Source organism: Nycticebus coucang, chromosome 15 (genome assembly GCF_027406575.1).
Source record: "Nycticebus coucang isolate mNycCou1 chromosome 15, mNycCou1.pri, whole genome shotgun sequence".
NCBI classification, from domain to species: domain Eukaryota; kingdom Metazoa; phylum Chordata; class Mammalia; order Primates; family Lorisidae; genus Nycticebus; species Nycticebus coucang.
Window position 1 is genome coordinate 94,895,249 of NC_069794.1, and position 19,017 is coordinate 94,914,265.

Sequence of the window (19,017 nt, forward strand, 5' to 3'; positions counted from 1 at the left end):
CTAGATGTGGTATTAGAAGTACACAGGCTCTGGAACTAGAATGGAGGCTCAAATCCCAGCTCCACCTTTATGAGGTATATGGCCTTGGGCAACTTATTTAAATGTCTGTGTCTCAGAAGTCTCATCTGTAAAATGATACGATAGTGGAACCCACCCACGGTTCTGCTGAGATTGAATGGGTCAGTGCACAACAGCACACAGAACAGGCCCAGCACCTGGGAGTGCTCAGCACGCTGCAAGCACAGCCGTGATTACTGTACCGGGGGCCTCCTCTGCTCAACCGCCATGAGGGTGTTCTTGTTGAGTCAGCCTTAAGGCAGCGACCAGCTTGTTCCCATGCTATCCCAGCCATCATGTGATCAATGAAGGTTTTAGAAATAAGACCAAGCCCTGGCTTTACCACTTTCATCAGGCCATAAGGGGCCAGCGCTGGGAAGGGGAGTTCTCAGTGACACAGAGTTAGGAAAAGAAAATAGATAACCCAGTTAAAGCAAGTCAGAGTATATTCATTCACCAGCTCCCAGGGCTGAGAAAAATGAAATAAAAAGCTGCGAGACATGAAAAAGGATGGGACAAAGCAGGGGCAAATGATGCTGGGTCCCACGCCAACTCTGTGGCAACGTCTGACAGCGAAGCCTGTTAGATGTTGGTCCATCAGCTGTAAACTATAGCATTCACTTCGACTCAGTCCAACAAGCGGGAAGGAGCATCTGTCCCGATGACGAGATTTGCTGGAAGTTGATCCATCAGCTGTAAACTACAGCATTCACTTCAAATCAGTCCATCAAGTGAGAAGGAGCATCTGTCTTGACGAAGAGGCCTGTTGGAAGTTGGTCCATCAGCTGTAAACTACAGCATTCACTTCAACTCAGTCCAACAAGCGGGAAAGAGCATTTATCCCGACGACGAGATTTGTTGGACGTTGGTCCATCAGCTGTGAACTACAGCATTCACTTCAAATCAGTAAACAAGCGGGAAGGAGCATCTTCTAGGTAGTAGGCACTGTGGATGTCATCAAAGAAGCCTCGGACTCTACACAAATGTGCAGTGGTAAGATGACAGATCATTTCTGAGAGCTAGAAGAGAATCTCGGGTGCAGCCAGCCACTCACATGGGACACAGGGCTACTCCCTATGCCTACAGTAACTGGTCCTACTTCTCCCTCTTCAAGGCACAGCTCAGATGCTCTCTCCTCCAGGAAGCCGTCCCACACCCTCAGTCTAGATGAGGCTCCAGTCTGTGCACGCCTCCACTGTTACTCTGATCCCACCCAATTAACTCTGTCTGATTGTTAAGTCTGTCCACAGTTGACGCTGGGTCTACTTGGATCTGAGCACAGCACCACAGCGCCTGGTACACATAAGGTGCTTAATAAATGCTTGCTCCACTGATCTGCTAAATTGAATGGCCGGGATGAGTGGGAAGATAGTAACAAGTGAGAAGGCTGTGCCTAGGATACCTAAAGAGCAGAGACGCCAAGGGAGAGGTGCCCGAGGAGCAGCCTTCCTTCTGAGGGAACTCTCCCTGTGTCTGTCTGCAGACAGGGCTCCTGAGGAAAGTCCTTTCTCAACACTGGGCAGCAGGGAAGTCAGCCACCCTCGGCAAACCTGCAGACACCAGCACCTCACACCCCAACCCACCTGTGAGCACAGCCAAGGGCATCAATGTTTTTTTTTTTTTGGTAGAGACAGAGTTTCACTTTATCGCCCTCAGTAGAGTGCCGTGGCGTCACACAGCTCACAGCAACCTCCAACTCCTGGGCCTAGGCGATTCTTCTGCCTCAGCCTCCCGAGCAGCTGGGACTACAGGCGCCCGCCACAACGCCCGGCTATTTTTTTGTTGCGGTTTGGCTGGGGCTGGGTTTGAACCCGCCACCCTCGGTATATGGGGCCGGCGCCTTACCGACTGAGCCACAGGCGCTGCCCGATATGCCTGTCTTTAAGATAAAAAGTTTAATGCTCATGTATTTTGGAGGGATATTCTAAAGATACTTGCTTACGATACAATATATAAATTTCTTTTTTTTTTTTTTTGTAGAGACAGAGTTTCACCTTATCGCCCTTGGTAGAGTGCCGTGGCCTCACACGGCTCACAGCAACCTCCAACTCCAGGGCCCAGGCGATTCTCCTGCCTCAGCCTCCCAAGTAGCTGGGACTACAGGCGCCCGCCACAACGCCCGGCTATTTTTTTGTTGCGGTTTGGCTGGGGCTGGGTTTGAACCCGCCACCCTCGGTATATGGGGCCAGCGCCCTGCTCACTGAGCCACAGGCGCCGCCCGGTGTCAATGTTTATAGATTCCCCAGTGTTTAGATTTTAAATGACAAAAACCATTTCCTTTTACTAATTTCAGGTTAAGACATCTTGCTGCTCCTTTCTGACATTTCCTGTTATGCTTCTCCCTTCGAGTTCTACACTATGACTTACAGGATAATTTTGAAGTTAAAATGCTTTCACTGCTGGGTGTGGTGGTTCATGCCTGTAATCCTAGCACTCTGGGAGGCTGAGGCTGGAGGATTGCTTGAGCTCAGGAGAGACCAGCCTGAGCAAGAGCAAGACCCCGTCTCTAAAAATAGCCAGGTGTTGTGGCAGGTGTCTGTAGTCCCAGCTACTGGAGAGGCTGAGGCAAGAGAATCACTTTTGCTCAAGAGTTTGAGGTTACTGTGAGCTATGAGGTCACAGCATTCTACAGAGGGCAACAAAGTGAATCTGTCTACAAAAAAAAAATTCATTCTTAAAAATCAAGGGCTCTAGTTATTCTTTAATGGGTAAGAGCTTCTGTTTGAGATGACGAAAAAACTCTGGAAAAGGATGGTGATGATGGTGCCACAACATTGTTAATGTACTTAACTGTCACTGAATTATACACTTAGCATGGTCAAAATGGTAAATTTTATCAGAATAAAATTGCCAAAATATTTTTAAAATAAAAGCTTTTATAATTATAAAATTTATCTATACTGTTACAGAGGGTGGCCATAAAATTCATGTGCAATTTAGTGAGTTATAACTGGTTCTGTTTAAATTGCACACAAACTTTATGGCCACCCTGTATACCCTCATAAATGTGGCTAATATGTCTTCACATACTTATATCTTATTTCACTTATTGTTAGATTTTTGTTGTTATTGGTTTCTTTCTTTCTTTCTTTTTTTTTTTTGAGACAAAGTTTTACTGTGTTATTCTCGGTAGAGTGCTGTGGCATCACAGCTCATAGAAACCTCAAAGTCTTGGGCTCAAGTGATTCTCTTGCCTCAGCCTCCCAAGTAGCTGAGGGACCCGCCACAACACCCGGCTATTTTTTGGTTATAATTGTCATTGTTCTTTGGCAGGCCTGGGCTGGGTTTGAACCTGCCAGCTCTGGTGTATGTGGCTGGCGCTCTAGCTGCTGAGCTACAGGTGCGAGTGTCATTTTATTGGGTTTTTGTTTGTTTGTTTTGAGACAGAGTCTCCCTTGGTCACCCTTGGTAGACTCTTGTGTTATCTTAGCTCACAGCAACCCCAAGCTCTTGGGTTCAAGTGATCCTCTTGCCTTAGTCTCCTAAGTAGATGGGACTATGTTTTTGTTTTTTTCTTTTGAGAGCTAAGTTCTTCTCTTTTGCCTCCGCTAGAGTGTAGTGGTACGATCAATCACAGTTCCCTGTAGCCTTGAACTCCTATGTGAAACCCCCCCCACTTGAGCCTTCTGAAGAGTTGGGACTATAGGCACAGGCCGCCATGCCTGGCTAATTTTTTTATTATTTTTCTGTAGAGATGGGGTCTTGCTGTGTTTCCCAGGCTGGTCAGGAACTCCTGGGCTTAAGCAATCCTCTTGCCTCAGACACATTTCTGATTCATTAGAAGAGAATTTCTAAAGTAGAACTGAATGAATCAAAGAATATAAATATTTTTAGAAATTTAATACATGTTACCAAATGCTCAGCAAACTACTTTTTTTGAGACATTTACCACATACTTTTCAAGAGCGAAAGACTACCTGAAGTATTGCAAGATCAGAGCTGGAAACGGCTGGGTCTGTTTTTACCAGAGTGTCACAACACCCCTGTAAGGGTGAGAAGCTCAGGCTAACTCTTGGCTAGAGGACAGCCTGCCCAGAGCTCAGACCCCAGTGGACCTGTATGGAATACATGACCCTTTTGGTCAGTGCACTTTGCTCTCAGCTGAAGCAACAGGGTTTTCTGCAAGGCCAGACGCACTCTGCCCCTAGACGATACCTTCTGGAGAGACGCAGGTGCACACCCAGCTGTCTCCTGCCACCACCCAGGGACATCTCTCAGTCCCAGGGCTGGGATACCCTCTTCCAGATGCGCTCTGCCTGGGATGATCCACACTGCCGTAAGTGGCATCACCATCCTCCACGTGCTCCAGACAGAAACCCGGCCATCCCTGCTGGCCCCTGAGCTCCAAATGGATCTTGAGTCCTCCTCGTCTTGTCTCCATTCACGCGGCGGTCCCCCAGTTCAAACAGAAGTCATCTTTTCTAGGGACTCCAGCACTAGGCTCCTAAATGGTCCCCCCCACATCCATCCTTGTCCCCACTCAATCTACCACAGTGACTTGTTAAAATGCAAACCACAGCATTACCCTGTTTAAACGCCATCACTCGCTTCCCGCTGCCTGAGAATAATGGCTCAAGTCCCCAGCACTGCTTACAAGGCCAGCTGCCTTCACGGTGCTGCTCAGGCTTCCCCACTTGAGACTTCGTGGACAACATGGCTGTTATCCCTGGGATCTGGAACGTTGCTATCACCTGGGCAACTCCTCTTCCTCTTTCAGGTGCTATTTATGCACCTTCCCTTGGGAAGTTTCCCTGGCAGTCTCTCTGTGGGAGAGGGCCTCTCGCTATTTACCTCTGAAGCAACATCTGCAGCGACGCCAGGGCTTCACAGTACAAGGTTTGGCCGGGTGATCTGAGTACTCTTCTGAAGCGTGCATTTCATGCCGGACTAGAAGAAGCTCGGTAAGGGCATGGAATACGCTTGCTTTACTCGCCTACATATATCCAAGCGTCAGCACAGAGACAGCTGATGACAACTCACACCTCCTGACTTGAATTTTACATAAACTGCATCAGTGTGAGAATCCTGATTGTAAATAAAAATTAAAGTTCTTAACTATTTGAACTTGCATCTGTGCACGGAATTGAGCCTGGTTTGTTTAGTTGTTTTAATTGTGGTTACACTGTTCTCTTCAATAATTCTCCTAACAGCTAATGAACAAGTCTATTTTAATTTTTTATTAATTAATGTGCTTTGGCAGATTTATGTTCAAACCCTCCTATTTCAAACACATTCCTACTAATCAAAAAATTAGAAGTAAAGGGAAAAAAAGGAAGAAAGGAGATTTTTATCAATACTACTAATCTAATGGTCAAAATGTGATTTTCTTCCCCTTTGTTGAAATTAGTTTCTGACTTTTTTTATTTTTAGTTTCTGATTTTTTTTTGATAGAAATACATTCAAATTTCTGTGGAAAGTGCAAAGAACTATGATACTTGGTTCCAGAAAGAAAACTAGCAGAGGGAGTGTAAGAACATAGGACAGTCTCTTACATCCCTCTGGGCTGGCCTCTGGGCACGACTGTTAGGCCAAGTCCCTGTACGCCTTCATTTTCACCTGAGCGCCTGGCTGTGACAGAGTGACGGGGTGAAAGGCTGGATTCTGGCTGCACACCAATAACACTCCTGCTTCTGTGTTTGGATGAGGAGTGTTGAGACCTTGAAACCATTCTTTAATGGATCTAGGATTACTTTAATGTCTTTGATCAGGCCTTACAAAAACGCCTTTCCCAGAACCATGTCTGGCTGAGCTGAGGATCTGCCTGTGATGAGAATGGGACCACCACATGGGAAGAGCTCAATGGTGTATCTGGGCCAGCGTGGACTCTCTCAGCCGTCCTCGTCCAGCTGAAACGGGCACACTGTGCCGGGGCCAGATGAGCGAGGGGTGGCACTACTCTCCAGGAGCAGTCACAACAGTGAGGGGTGGCCCTACTCTCCAGGAGCAGTCACAACAACAGTTACACATGACCTGCTGCAGGTACTGTCCTGTCAGTGACCTCCCCGGGCCACATCCGGACGTCTCTTGATAAAAATGAAATAATGCTTTAACATCTTTGAGAAAAATAAGACACACTGCAAGGTATTACTTTACAATAGGACAAGCCTGAAAAACTGGAGATCTTTGAGCACCATATGGCTGATAACACATTCTTGACCTGGAGGCAACAATCTAGAACTCAGAGGACTCCCATTAGTCACCCCGCAGTGAGTGCCTAACTACTGCGAGCCCCTGCGCCCTCCTGGCCCCGTGAGGGCTGCTGAGTGCCCCTGTGCCCTCCTGGCCCTGTGAGGCCTACTGAGTGTCCCTGTGCCCTCCCGGCCCCATGAGGTCTGCTGAGAGCCTCTGTGCCCTCCCGGCCCCGTGAGGCCTGCTGAGAGCCTCTGTGCCCTCCCGGCCCCGTGAGGCCTGCTGAGAGCCTCTGTGCCCTCCCGGCCCTGTGAGGCCTGCTGAGTGTCCCTGCGCCCTCCCGGCCCCGTGAGGCCTGCTGAGAGCCTCTGTGCCCTCCCGGCCCCGTGAAGTCTGCTGAGAGCCTCTGTGCCCTCCCGGCCCCGCGAGGCCTGCTGAGTGTCCCTGCGCCCTCCCGGCCCTGTGAGGTCTGCTGAGAGCCTCTGTGCCCTCCTGGCCCTGTGAGGCCTGCTGAGTGTCCCTCCTGAGTCTGACCTTCGGTCCTTACTCCTCGTCTCCCACTGCCGCTGTCCTGTTTCAGGGGGCACGTCTCTAGTAGCTTTCTAATTACACTCTCTACTGCCAGAACAGTCTCCTAACATCCAATTAGGTTGGCTCTTTCTTTAAGCTCTTTAGTGGTTTACCCTTGACGTCAGGATCTGCAGGGACACGTGTTTCCTCTCTGCCTGCCCCCCACCCTGTCTTCCCTCGCCCTCCCTTGGGCCTGCATTCCAGCCAAAAGAGAGTGACCAGTAGTGCCCAAGAGCACTGTGCTTTTGCCAATCTCCTCAGCCTAGATGGCTCTTTGTACTTCCTTTTCATGAACTCAACACTCACTTAACCCCAAAGACCTCGTGCAAGCACCATCTCTGGAGGAGTCCCCCCGACCACCTTCCACCTGCTTCCGCAGCCTTTGCCACCAGGCTCTCTAGTTACAGTCTAGTTTTTGTCTCTCACTGGCTTGTGAGGAATCTGAGGACAATAACTGTGCCCTTTTATTTCTGTGACTGAGGTCCACAAGGGAAAGGACAGAGTGGGAAGAGCACAGGGTGCTGGTCAGAGCCTGGGTGTGCCGCAGACCGCAGTGAGGCAGAGAGGGTGGGAGGGCAGCTGGCAGAGCGACACAGCAAGGAGGAAGGGTCACAATGCTGCTGAAAGGGTAAGTACGACAAGGTGTAAGGTATGTCCCAGCAGCCACTGGTGACCTCAGGGAGAGCAGTTTAGGTGAAGTAATAAAGGCAAACCACACTGCAAAGAGCAGGAAAGGGAAAGGAAAGTGAAGAATTTGAAGCAGCTGGGAAAATTCTATTCTTTTTAAGAAACACTACTGTTTGCTAACACCTGGACGAACCTTAGGAAAATTCTGACAAATGAAATAAGCCAGTCACGGGCGGCACCTGTGGCTCAGTCGGTAAGGCGCCGGCCCCATATACCGAGAGTGGCGGGTTCAAACCCGGCCCCGGCTGAACTGCAACCAAAAAAATAGCCGGGCGTCGTGGCGGGCGCCTGTAGTCCCAGCTACTCGGGAGGCTGAGGCAAGAGAATCACTTAAGCCCAGGAGTTGGAGGTTGCTGTGAGCTGTGTGATGCCACGGCACTCTACCGAGGGCCATAAAGTGTGACTCTGTCTCTACAAAAAAAACAAAAAAACAAGAAAAAAGCCAGTCACTAGAGGACACACTGTGTGATCCGCTCACGTGAGTCAGTGCAGTCACACCCACAGATGGGGGGGACGGTCGCTGGGCCACACACTGTGGGATCCGCTCACGTGAGTCAGTGCAGTCACACCCACAGATGGGGGGGACGGTCGCTGGGCCACACACTGTGGGATCCGCTCACGTGAGTCAGTGCAGTCACACCCACAGATGGGGGGGGACGGTCGCTGGGCCACACACTGTGTGATCCCCTCACGTGAGTCAGTGCAGCCACATCCCACAGATGGGGGGGACGGTCGCTGGGCCACACACTGTGTGATCCGCTCACGTGAGTCAGTGCAGCCACATCTCACAGATGGGGGGGACGGTCGCTGGGCCACACACTGTGTGATCCACTCACGTGAGTCAGTATAGCCACATCCCACAGATGGGTGGGACGGTCGCTGGGCCACACACTATGTGATCCACTCATGTGAGTCAGTGCAGTCACATCCCACAGATGGGGGGGGGGACGGTCGCTGGGCTACACACTGTGTGATCTACTCACGTGAGTCAGTGCAGTCACATCTCACAGATGGGGGGACGGTCGCTGGGCCACACACTGTGTGATCCACTCACGTGAGTCAGTGCAGTCACATCCCACAGATGGGGGGGGACGGTCGCTGGGCCACACACTGTGTGATCCCCTCATGTGAGTCAGTGCAGCCACATCCCACAGATGGGGGGGGGACGGTCGCTGTGTGATCCACTCACGTGAGTCAGTGCAGTCACCTCCCACACATGGGGGGGACGGTCTCTGTGTGATCCGCTCACGTGAGTCAGTGCAGCCACATCCCACAGATGGGGGGGGACGGTCGCTGTGTGATCCGCTCACGTGAGTCAGTGCAGCCACATCCCACAGATGGGGGGGGACGGTCTCTGTGTGATCCGCTCACGTGAGTCAGTGCAGCCACATCCCACAGATGGGGGGGGACGGTCGCTGTGTGATCCACTCACGTGAGTCAGTGCAGCCACATCCCACAGATGGGGGGGACGGTCGCTGGGTTGGGGGTGGCCATGCGCAGCTGCTGTCTAAGGGAACGGGGTTTCAGTTTCACAGATGAGAACTGTTTTGTGATAGCTGCTCAATAATGAGAAATACCCAAGGCCACCGAAGAGCACATTTTAAAATGGTCAAATGGGAGATTTTGTTAGTGCGTTCTACCACAGAAGCGCCACTGTTAGGGAATGAGGCGGGAACTGAGACACAGAACATGGATTGAAAGGGTGTTGGTTTCTTCCTTTTCATCAGAAAGTGAGATGAGATGGTTTATTTTTTTAACAGAGAGGCAAGAAACTTGAGGATGTTAATAAATTGAGAAAAGTGAGTTAGTCAAAAGGGAGGCAAAGGGAATAATTTTGGTGTGGAGACACTCAAGAGAATGAGCCAAGGGCATGAGGAAGGCAGGCTCCTGCCCCAGAGACGAGGAGCAGAGAGAGGAAGAGAGGAAACCAGCTTCCTGAGGTGGGGAGGGTGCAGAGTGGACCACAAACCAACCAAACGAAAATATCTCTATCTATCTATATCTCTATCTATCTATCTATCTATCTATCTATAAGCTTCTAGCTGATAGGTTCTGAAAGGGCAGGCAGTGGATGAGACGGGGAAGGGGGCTTGGGGTGGTGAAGGTCTGCGAAGGCTGTTTAGGGGACTGGGAGAGGAGTGCGCTGTGGACACAGATAGAAATTATTAGAGAGTTCCAGGAGTCTGGACAGGAAATCGTGACCTTGCCATGGCAATGAGGGTCCATGCCTCACGGCAGTGTGACTCCTGTAGACCCAGCAGCTGGCAAGGAGAAAAGTGGATGCCTAGTGGGGTCCAACAGGCTCACCAAGAAGGCAGGACATTCTCACCGGCAGAACGGAGGGAGGGTGTTGGGGAGCCGCGGCTGAAGTGGGATACCACTGGGAAGAGGGCAATCCGGGGGCTGAGATGAGGGATAATGGGGGGCGGGGGAATCCAGTACCAGAATCCTCAACAGGGCAAAGGGCAAGAGGGGTGAAGGAGAGGTGTAGGGAGTGGGAAGATGAGCAGGCTGAGGACAGCAGGGGTGTTCTGAGGTGTTCTGAGGTGGGACAGCTGTGGGTTTCTGCCGAGCCCAGGCTGGCAAGAGAGATTCAGCCGGGAACGACCAGGGTCCTACCCCCCTGGGCATGCCTCTGTGCCTTCTCTTTGCTGGAGATACACACAGTTAAGATGGTCTCTTGTGACTGTTTTTTCTTGGATTTAATTCTTCTCTGCTATCTGTTTCTGATTCCAGCACTCCGCTCTTTTCCTTCAGGAAAGCCTTATGATCTAGGTACTATCCAGTTTTACACCCTCTTCTCCCTACTTTTCTTGTTACATGACACCCAGCTCAGCATTACCCCTGCTCTACACTAAACCATGTTTTCGGCAGTCTGCCGAAAACTCAAAGCCTGCCGAGAACCACGGAACAGCCAGCGAGTCGCTTTCCAGGGTCAATACCACATATTAAAAATACTAGTAGAAAATTCATCATGATCATCTACTCAAGTCTTTCCAAGGCTGAGTATGAATGTTTCATAGGACTTTGCTTAAATGACCCTGAGTAGTAACATAAAGGGGACCTTGGGTTTTAAACTGAAAAGGACGTCCAGCTACCCATGATGAGTGTGTTTTTCTTTTCAATTGTCTTAAAAGTGGGCGTCCTTCTTGCACACCATTTTCTCACTCCAAGAAGGACAGGGACAGACTGAGGCAGCTGTCCTTTCAGCCTTCTGAGGTTTGAGCAGCTGCCACAGCCTTGAACAACACCTCATTAATGTACGCCAACACTGGCCTTCTCTAGTGCAATCTGATAAAAACCAAATCACCAACAGTTTCAAAATAGATTGGTTCCTCTTTTGTTTAGAATTACGACATTATATCTTATGGCGCTACTCTGGAATCAGATACATCATGTGTATCTTTGTACAAGCACAAACTGTACTTGGCCATTTTCAAAACATACCAACTGAACATCAGGATGTTTGGCAGGCGCCATCTCACTGTGATGTCAATACATGATGTGTTTGCTTTTAATCTTACCTGAGTGTCCTCGGAATGTTGTGACCAGGGTGCAGTTTTCTTGCTCCAGTTTAAGGATTGTTACTTGGCCTGAGTGGTCACCAACAAACACGTGCCGGGTTTCAACATCAAATCTATCATGTAATCATTAAGGATTGTTTCTCAAAATTAAATGGACAGATTTATCATGAAAAAAGGGCATAAATGGAATAAGAAATGTGAAAATACCATCTGGGGACAACCTGAAGACAACAGGGCTGAGGGACACCCAGGGAGACTCAGCAAAGTGAGACGTCTACTGTACTGCTGGGCAGTGAGATTTAAGGTGCTGCATTATTGGATGGTAAGACTAACAGATGCCACTTCTCACTACATTTAATTATAGGTTTAAAATAATCCCAATAAAAATAGCAACACGTTATCTTCTAGAGCTAGGTGTGTTCATTGTAAAGGTCGTATGGAAAAATTACTAAGACAAAAGAGCCACATATACTCTGATAATAAGAGTAATATGGCATGTGATGGGGAGGTTAGCCTCACAGATATTAAAACATTTTACAAAGTTTTAGGCACCAACACCATAGAATTATGACTAAAGAAACAGACTAAAGAAACAAAATCTAGAAACAGGCTCAAAAATCACATAGCCATTGTCTGACAAAGGTAGCCTTTAAAATGAATAAGGAAAAGAAAAACTTTTTAAAGATGATGTTGGCAAAAACTAGATAGCCATTTGGAAATTAAAAAAAGAAAAAAACAAACAAAAAAAACAGGATCTGTATCTCACATTGTATACCAGGATAAATTCCAAATGAATTAGGGATCTACATGAGGAAAATGAAAACCTAAGCCCTAGATAGGAGAGTTTCTTCACAACCTTGCAGTAGGAAGAGCTATGACTCAACAACGCAACAAGAAACACTGTAAGCAAAGCCAAGAGACTAGCGTGAAAAAAAACACTTGCAACTATGTCATGAAAAGGGCCCAAATCTCTAGTACAAAAAGAGCAATCAAGAATAAAAAGATTGTGAACTTAATTTAAAAATTAATATTTGAATAAAACTATGAATGGATGGTTCAAGAAGAAATGAAAATGCTGGCGTGTAAGAAAAAGTTAATACCGCCGGCCGGACTGCTACCTTCCGAGAGCCTGCCGACAGGCTGGCACAGGGTCTGGGAACTGGGGTTTTGGGAGGATGGCCATCATTAACTGATAAGAGCAGCTGACTGTGCCTTAACCATATGAACAACACGGCTCATACTGAACACCTGCTTTCCTTCCGGGAGTCTGGAATTTTAGCACATGCCAGCAGAGGCTAGCTGCACGGCCAGCCCCCGGTATCCCCAGTTGACAGTGCTTACCAATCTGTCCCAGAGACACACTGGCAAAAATACAGTGGCTATTCATGCCACAGATTTCCATTGCTAAAGTTTGAAAATCACTTGGAAATCCATCAATAGCTAAGTTACCGAATTAACTAGGCTACAGCCACCCAACAGGATACTATGCAACTGCAGTAAGAAATTAAGATTTCCATACACCGACGTGTAGTAATTGCCAGGATACAGTACTACGTGTGGGAGGGAAGCTAAGAGTTCTTTATTAGCCATACCAGCGTTTTGTGAGAAAAACGAGGGAAATATCCGTGTGTGCACAGGTATGCACTCACATTTAGAAAAAAAGGAAGCAGCGGAAGTGTTGAGATCTGATAAAAATGGCTGCCCATTGAGGGGGAGAAACAAGCTGAGGACAGCAACCGGAGTGAGACTTCTTTCTTGTGATAGCTCCCATTTTGGAATCCTGGAATAATTTTACATACTAAAAGTAGATATAAAACTAAAAGAAAAAAATCCCCCAAATTGTAAATGAAGTTAAATAAATGAAACTAACTATAAAATTGGTAATATAACCATATAGTTAGAATCATGTCAAGTGACTTTAAAACACACCATTTTGAATCTACATCCTTGGTATTCTAAGGACAAAGAGAGATGCAGAGAAATCCAAAATCTTCTTCAGGAGTCTTACTGTGTTATTTTAACATTGTGTGTAACTATTCTGAGACCATTTAAATATATCATAGGATAAAACAAATAAGGAATTATGTCAGTGCTTTAGGAACCAAGATTTTCAGCCCCAAATAATCAGTATACAGATGAGGAAGCAAAATCCTCCATTAAGGTTTAAATTTTAATGAGAAATATATGAACTGATGATTTATTTTCTTGTAAAACACACACACACATGCCCCATAAATATTTTCTCTTATCTCTGAATATTATTCCTCACTAAAAGAATAGCTGATTCCAGGACTAGGACAGGAAAATCACAGCTGAGCTTAAGACACGCTGTGCCAGAAGGCAAGGCCAGCAAGTGAGTGAGCTTGTCTCTAGGAGACGGTGGCGTGGGTGGACAGGGTGGACGGGCAGAGCACCGAGGCTGCTGCGGGCAGGGAAGCTCCTGTGTGACGCTGCAATGGTGGGAACAGGCCGTTACATATTTTTCCAGATCCACACAATGAATGTGACCAAGCGCAGATGACGGCTCTGGGGAGGCAGTTATGTGCACTGTGGGCTCCTCAGCTGGAACACTGCGCCACTCCAGAGGGGTGCTGGTGACAGGGCAGGCTGGGCATGCATGGGGCAGGAGGTCTGGGGAAATCTATGCCTTCTGTTCAATTCTGCCACGGTTCTAAAACTGTTGTCAAAATAGTCTTTACAAAATAAAATTCAAAAACAACACTGGGGTCCATGATGGAGCTGGTCAAAGATGGGATAACTCGAGCATAAAATTGAAAAATGGCAATTTATTGAAATATACTGAATGTATTAAAGAAGCAAACAGAAAAATCACTAAAGAATTCATAACTTTTCTGGAGGTAACCCGGGCACGAAATCCCTACTCTGAAAATTAGACATTAAAGAGAAGGAATCAAGAATTTGTCCAGCTTTTCCTATAACAATTGTGCTTCAGGGTAACCAAATACCCCAGTTAATAAGGAAAAGTTCTACTTTAGAAGAATCCCTACTAATAAAGGGTCCCTACTAATAAAGAATCCCTACTAATAAAATACAACAGTATTAGAAAGTCACCATTTTGCCAGCCTAATGAAGGAACTGATTCAGAAAAAGCTCAGCAATGGATGAAACCATTAAAAGGAAGGGTGCTGACCCTGGGTACTGATGCTTAGAGGCACACATGAGCACACCCACAGGCGCTCCAAAGCCCAACCACAGGATTTTCTGCTTGGTGAACGAACCACATGGTGTGGCCAAAGCACAGTCACAGAATGAGGATGGCTTCTGGACATACCAGAGGAGAGGAGCTGGGGGCTGCAGTCTTACACCGAGAGTAACGCAGTTAGGCTAGGTAACTCTGCATGTGTTCTTGGTTGTTCATCTTCCCATACTTGAAAAAGTGAGCCTCTAGAGGGCAAGATCGGTGTGTTTTCCCGCAGTCCTTGGCTTGGCTAAGGGATATAGAAGATATTTCTCTAGGCTAGTGATACAGAAGCCAGCAGAAGACCAAATTATACCTATGCCAGTGGTTCTTGCTTAAAAGAACGATGAAGAATAATGGTTAAAAAAAAAAAAATCTGCCTGCAATCCTATCACTCGGGGAGGCTGAGGCGGGCAAACCGTTGGATCTCAGGAGTTCGAGACCAGCCTGAGTAAGTGGAGACTCTATTGCTACTAAAAATAGAAAAACTGAGCCAAGAGGATCACTTGAGCCCAGAAGTTTGATGTTACTGTGAGCTATGACACCACAGCACTCTACGGAGGGCAGCAAAGTAAGGCTCTGTCTCAAAAAAAAAAAAAAAAAAAAAAAAATCCATGGCAGAAAAGCTGAGTTCTGGTGGGGATTTTCCTACTTACTAGCTTGGTGGCCTCAGAGAAGGCACTGGGGACCCTTTCTAGGCTTCAGTTGGCTCAATTTGTAAAGTGAGGGTGCTACAGATGGACTTTTTTTTTTGAGACAGGGTCTCCATCTGTCACCCTGGCTAGAGTGCGGTGGTATCACAGCTCATTGCAACCTCAAACTCCTGGACTCTAACAAATACTTCTGCCTTAGTCTTCTGAACAGCTGGGACTACAGGTGTGTCACCAGACCCAGCTAATTTATTTTACTTTTTTGTAGAGATGGGAGGTTTTACTCTGTTGCCCAGGCTGGTCTTAAAACTACGAGGCTCAAACGATATCCTGCCTGAACCTCCCAAAGTACTAGGATTACAGCCAAGAGTTACCACACCCAGCCTAAATTAAAAAAAAAAAAAAAAATTAATTGGCAAATAAAAATTGTACATGTTCAAGGTGTATAACTTGATGATTTGATAAACATACTATGTCATGATTAGCACAAATTAATTAACACATCCCTCACCACTCACAGCAACAAATTGTGTGTGTGTGTGTGTGTAAGGAAGACTGAATGTTTGCACCCCTTTAAAATTCAAATGCTGAGACCTAATCCCCAATGTGGTGGTATCCGGAGGTGGAGCCTATGGGAATGACAGGGTCATGAGAGGACACAGGGAGGAGACGGTCATCTAAGAAGCAAGTAATGAGCCCTCACCAGGTCCTTGATCTTGGATTTCCCAGTCTTCAGAGTATGAGAAGCAAATTTCTGTTGTTTATAAGACACCCAGTCTGTTGCAGCTCCCCAAATACACGGAGACGGCGGAGTTGGACTGGGGGGTGCCAGTGCCCTCCCACTCTAACACTCTAAAGCACTGTCAGCGTGTTAGTAACGGAGTTCATGTATTTCCACTTGAGCACTGTGCTCATTGGAACTGGCTTATAGAAAGCCAGTTGGAGTTTCTCTTATTAACTGGCGGTGCTACCCTCTCAAAGACAAGCTTGTCCTGCTTTCCTTATCATCCTTGCCTCTGGTCTTCTTGGTAACTTACCACTTTCACAATGGTCACTGTTACATTTTTCTCTATTTTGGCCTTCCAGTGAGAAAAATAAGAATGACATTAGCCTATATATACACAAAAATGTAAACTACTGCCACACAGCTGCAAAAAATGCTGCAATGTGCCTTGTATTGTTGAGAATCACTGAACAGGCGCTTTGCAAATATGGAGATGGAGTTAGACAGCAGGCTTTACTGTTTCTTCCTCTTTGTCAGACGTGGGGAGACTGGGTTCTCAGGGTCCTCTGCTCACCTGATGACAGCCCCGCCCATACACGGGTCAGCACTGTGTTGGAGCCCAGTGGGCTGGATGTGAGCATTTCCAGTATCAACAAGGATCTACCCTGAGCACATGGACCTGGGCCACACGGGAGACAAGAATATCATTCCACAAATCCTGGAAGAGTTTCATTCCTGGAAGAAGCTTGAGCATACCCAGCTGACCTACTCTGGTGCTGGTCTGGTAGACACTCAAAAACTATTTTTAAAAATGAATAAGAACTCTGTGGTTCTTTCCCCAGGCATCAGTGGGAATATTCACAACCTTAATATCTACATGTAAATTACTTCTGCACAAAAACCAAAGGTTGTATTTTAGTGATGACTTCATCTCCATGTGCTGCAATTCTGATCCCTGAGGTTCACAGGTCTGGGCTGTGTCCTGTCTAGATGTCAGACCCTGGGGGTCACAGGACATATACATGGCTGGGCCTGTCATTTCAACTGAAACTGCCTCACTTCACTGCCACCAGGGACCTCAATGATCGTGGTGTAGGAAGCACCTGCATCACACAGAGCAACCCAGCAAACAACAAAACCTTTCAAGCTGCACATGCCCCCGACTTCATGAATCAAAGAGGTCAGCAGCCAAGTTCCCACCAAGAAGTTTTGTCCAGCAAAGGATACTGCAGACCCGAGGCCACGGCGCTGGTGCGATAACCTCCCAGGCGCTGCCCGCTCTCAGAGCAGTGCCAGGCAAACTGCTTGTCCTGTCCTGTGCTCAGCACCCACTCCAGCTCCAGGACAAACAGGATCATCGTCACTCTGCTCTGGTGTGCTGAAAATAAAGAGAAAAAGAAAACAGCCTATAAAGCATGCACAGGAGGAGGGAAAGGTGTGGTCCTCAGGGACACACGGCTCTCTTCTGCCTCCCAGGGTAAGTTGGACAGTACAACCATTTCAAGGACACGGGGGAAAGCTTCTACAGGCAGGTGTATCTAGGGTTTTTTCCTTAATTTTTAAAAAAACTATCCATCTCTTTCCAATGTTCCCTCTACCCCACTTGTGCCAACCCCAGGCCTGCCAGAGAGCTCCCACTACCACCACAGGGCATGAGCCTCCTCCCTCAGACATGCTCGGGCTGCTGGACTAGAGGGCCAGACCCAGTGTGACCCCAGAACACACTGGGGACAATGCTCATATAATATAGGCCAGTGTGACCCCAAAACACACTGGGAACAACGCTCATATAATATAGCCACTGTGGCCAGTGTGTGTGTACTCACAAAAAATAAAGGGCATACTATTCTTTTTTGATAAAAGTCTGTCTTACAAACAAACGTAAAAAAGTGCTAGATGAACAGCTTTCTGTAAGAAATTAAATGCATGGAAAAGAGGACAGAATTATTCCCAAGTGCCATACAAAACAGAATGAAAATATCCCTTACACCAAAGTGCATGTGTGTGTGTGTGCAAATGATAATGATAACAAATTTCCTAGAGTTGTTCCTATACAGAGTTGTTCTTCAAAGATACAGTGGCAATGTCACATAATCCTTGCACCGTGCAACTTCACAGTTACAAGAGACCAATCCTGTCACCTAGCTGATCTTCCCATTTCACACACGGGCAAAGTGAGGCACAGTGAAGTTGAGTAGTTTGGCTAAGGTTTTGGGGCTTCTCAGTTACTCAGTGAAATCAGGCAGGATTCTGGCTGACTTATTATTACACATTTCTAGGCAGTGAGATGGAGGGTCTCTGTGGTTACCAAATAGAGTGTATTGAAATGAATAAAAACAGGTATCCTAGAGCCTGGACCTTCCTGAGCCCTGCTCCTCAGGGCTGACAGTCTGGTGGAGCCTGGGTTTCATTTTGATCACGATGGGAAAGTGCAGCTCTGCTGGCAGTAACAATACACGTATTATCTGCCAACTACTGAGTATTTAACAAGTGCCAGGTACTTAAACAACACTCTCCAGCTTAATCATTGTCATAACCTTGTCCCGGATTTCCTCATTTCACACCAATCCGACTGTAGCAAGCTGGCCCCTTCAGACTGGCTACCATGTGATACAGTCAGAACCAGCGTGAATTCGCACAGGACAGTCATTCAGTACACACTGCATGTTTTAAGACCTGCTATTTGAAGAGCAGAGACTCTTAAGAGGATAGGGAAGCATCACAATGATGACTATTTGACTATACATACCTGCCTTTCAAAGTGTAAGCCATCATCAAGATCAAAAAGATGTGACTTCTTATAAAACTCTTAAAGATCTTTTCATTTCTGTTATCAATGGTCCAATTCAAGTTACACCAGTGATGGAACAAAAATGAACTCTCAAATGAGTACAGGTGCACCCAAATCTATTTTAGGCAGGATACGGCCCCTAGTACCTCAGCTCTTTTTCTTGTGAAGGGGCCTTCGGCTTTCTATCTGTCACTTTCCAAGTCCAAAGGGATAACCCCTCTAGAAGATGAGGGGGTTAGCCCTCTGAATGGCTGGAGGACACAGAGGCTGGACATGGGAAGTGGCTTGCTCAAAGCTCCACCAACAACGTGGGACAAAGCTGGAATCAAAACAGCCTTCGGCCACCGTTGGTTCTCTTTCCCAGTGTCAGGTTGTCTATGACTATAGGAAAAAACAAACAAAAACCCCCCCAAATACACCAGACTCAAAGCACATACTCTTTCTATGGTGAAAGAATTATTTTATTCAAAAGAACCCTTTAGGCTCACACCTGCAATCCTAGCACACTGGGATGCTGAGGCAGGAGGATCACTTGAGCCAGGAGTTTGAAGTTGCTGTGAGCCATGCACATTAGCCCAGGTAACAGAGCAAGTATGTATGATGTTAGTTACATTTTTTGCAGATGTTTCTTTATCAAGTTGAAGAAGTTCTCCTTTATTCCTAGTTTGCTGAGAATATTTTATTAT

General features: G+C 47.1%; 1 protein-coding gene across 2 annotated transcripts in view; it reads right to left on the reverse strand.

Moving 5' to 3' along the window:
- The window catches only part of WDFY2 (WD repeat and FYVE domain containing 2), a 196,122-nt gene that overhangs the window by 29,371 nt on the left and 147,734 nt on the right, over window positions 1–19,017 (reverse strand). For both annotated transcript variants that reach the window (XM_053564038.1, XM_053564039.1), the window contains exons 5-6: window positions 16,768–16,918; window positions 10,968–11,080 (exon numbers count right to left, since the gene is read on the reverse strand). In XM_053564038.1, coding sequence (XP_053420013.1) covers window positions 10,968–11,080; window positions 16,768–16,918 — 264 coding nt within the window. The remainder of the gene's footprint in view (window positions 1–10,967; window positions 11,081–16,767; window positions 16,919–19,017) is intronic.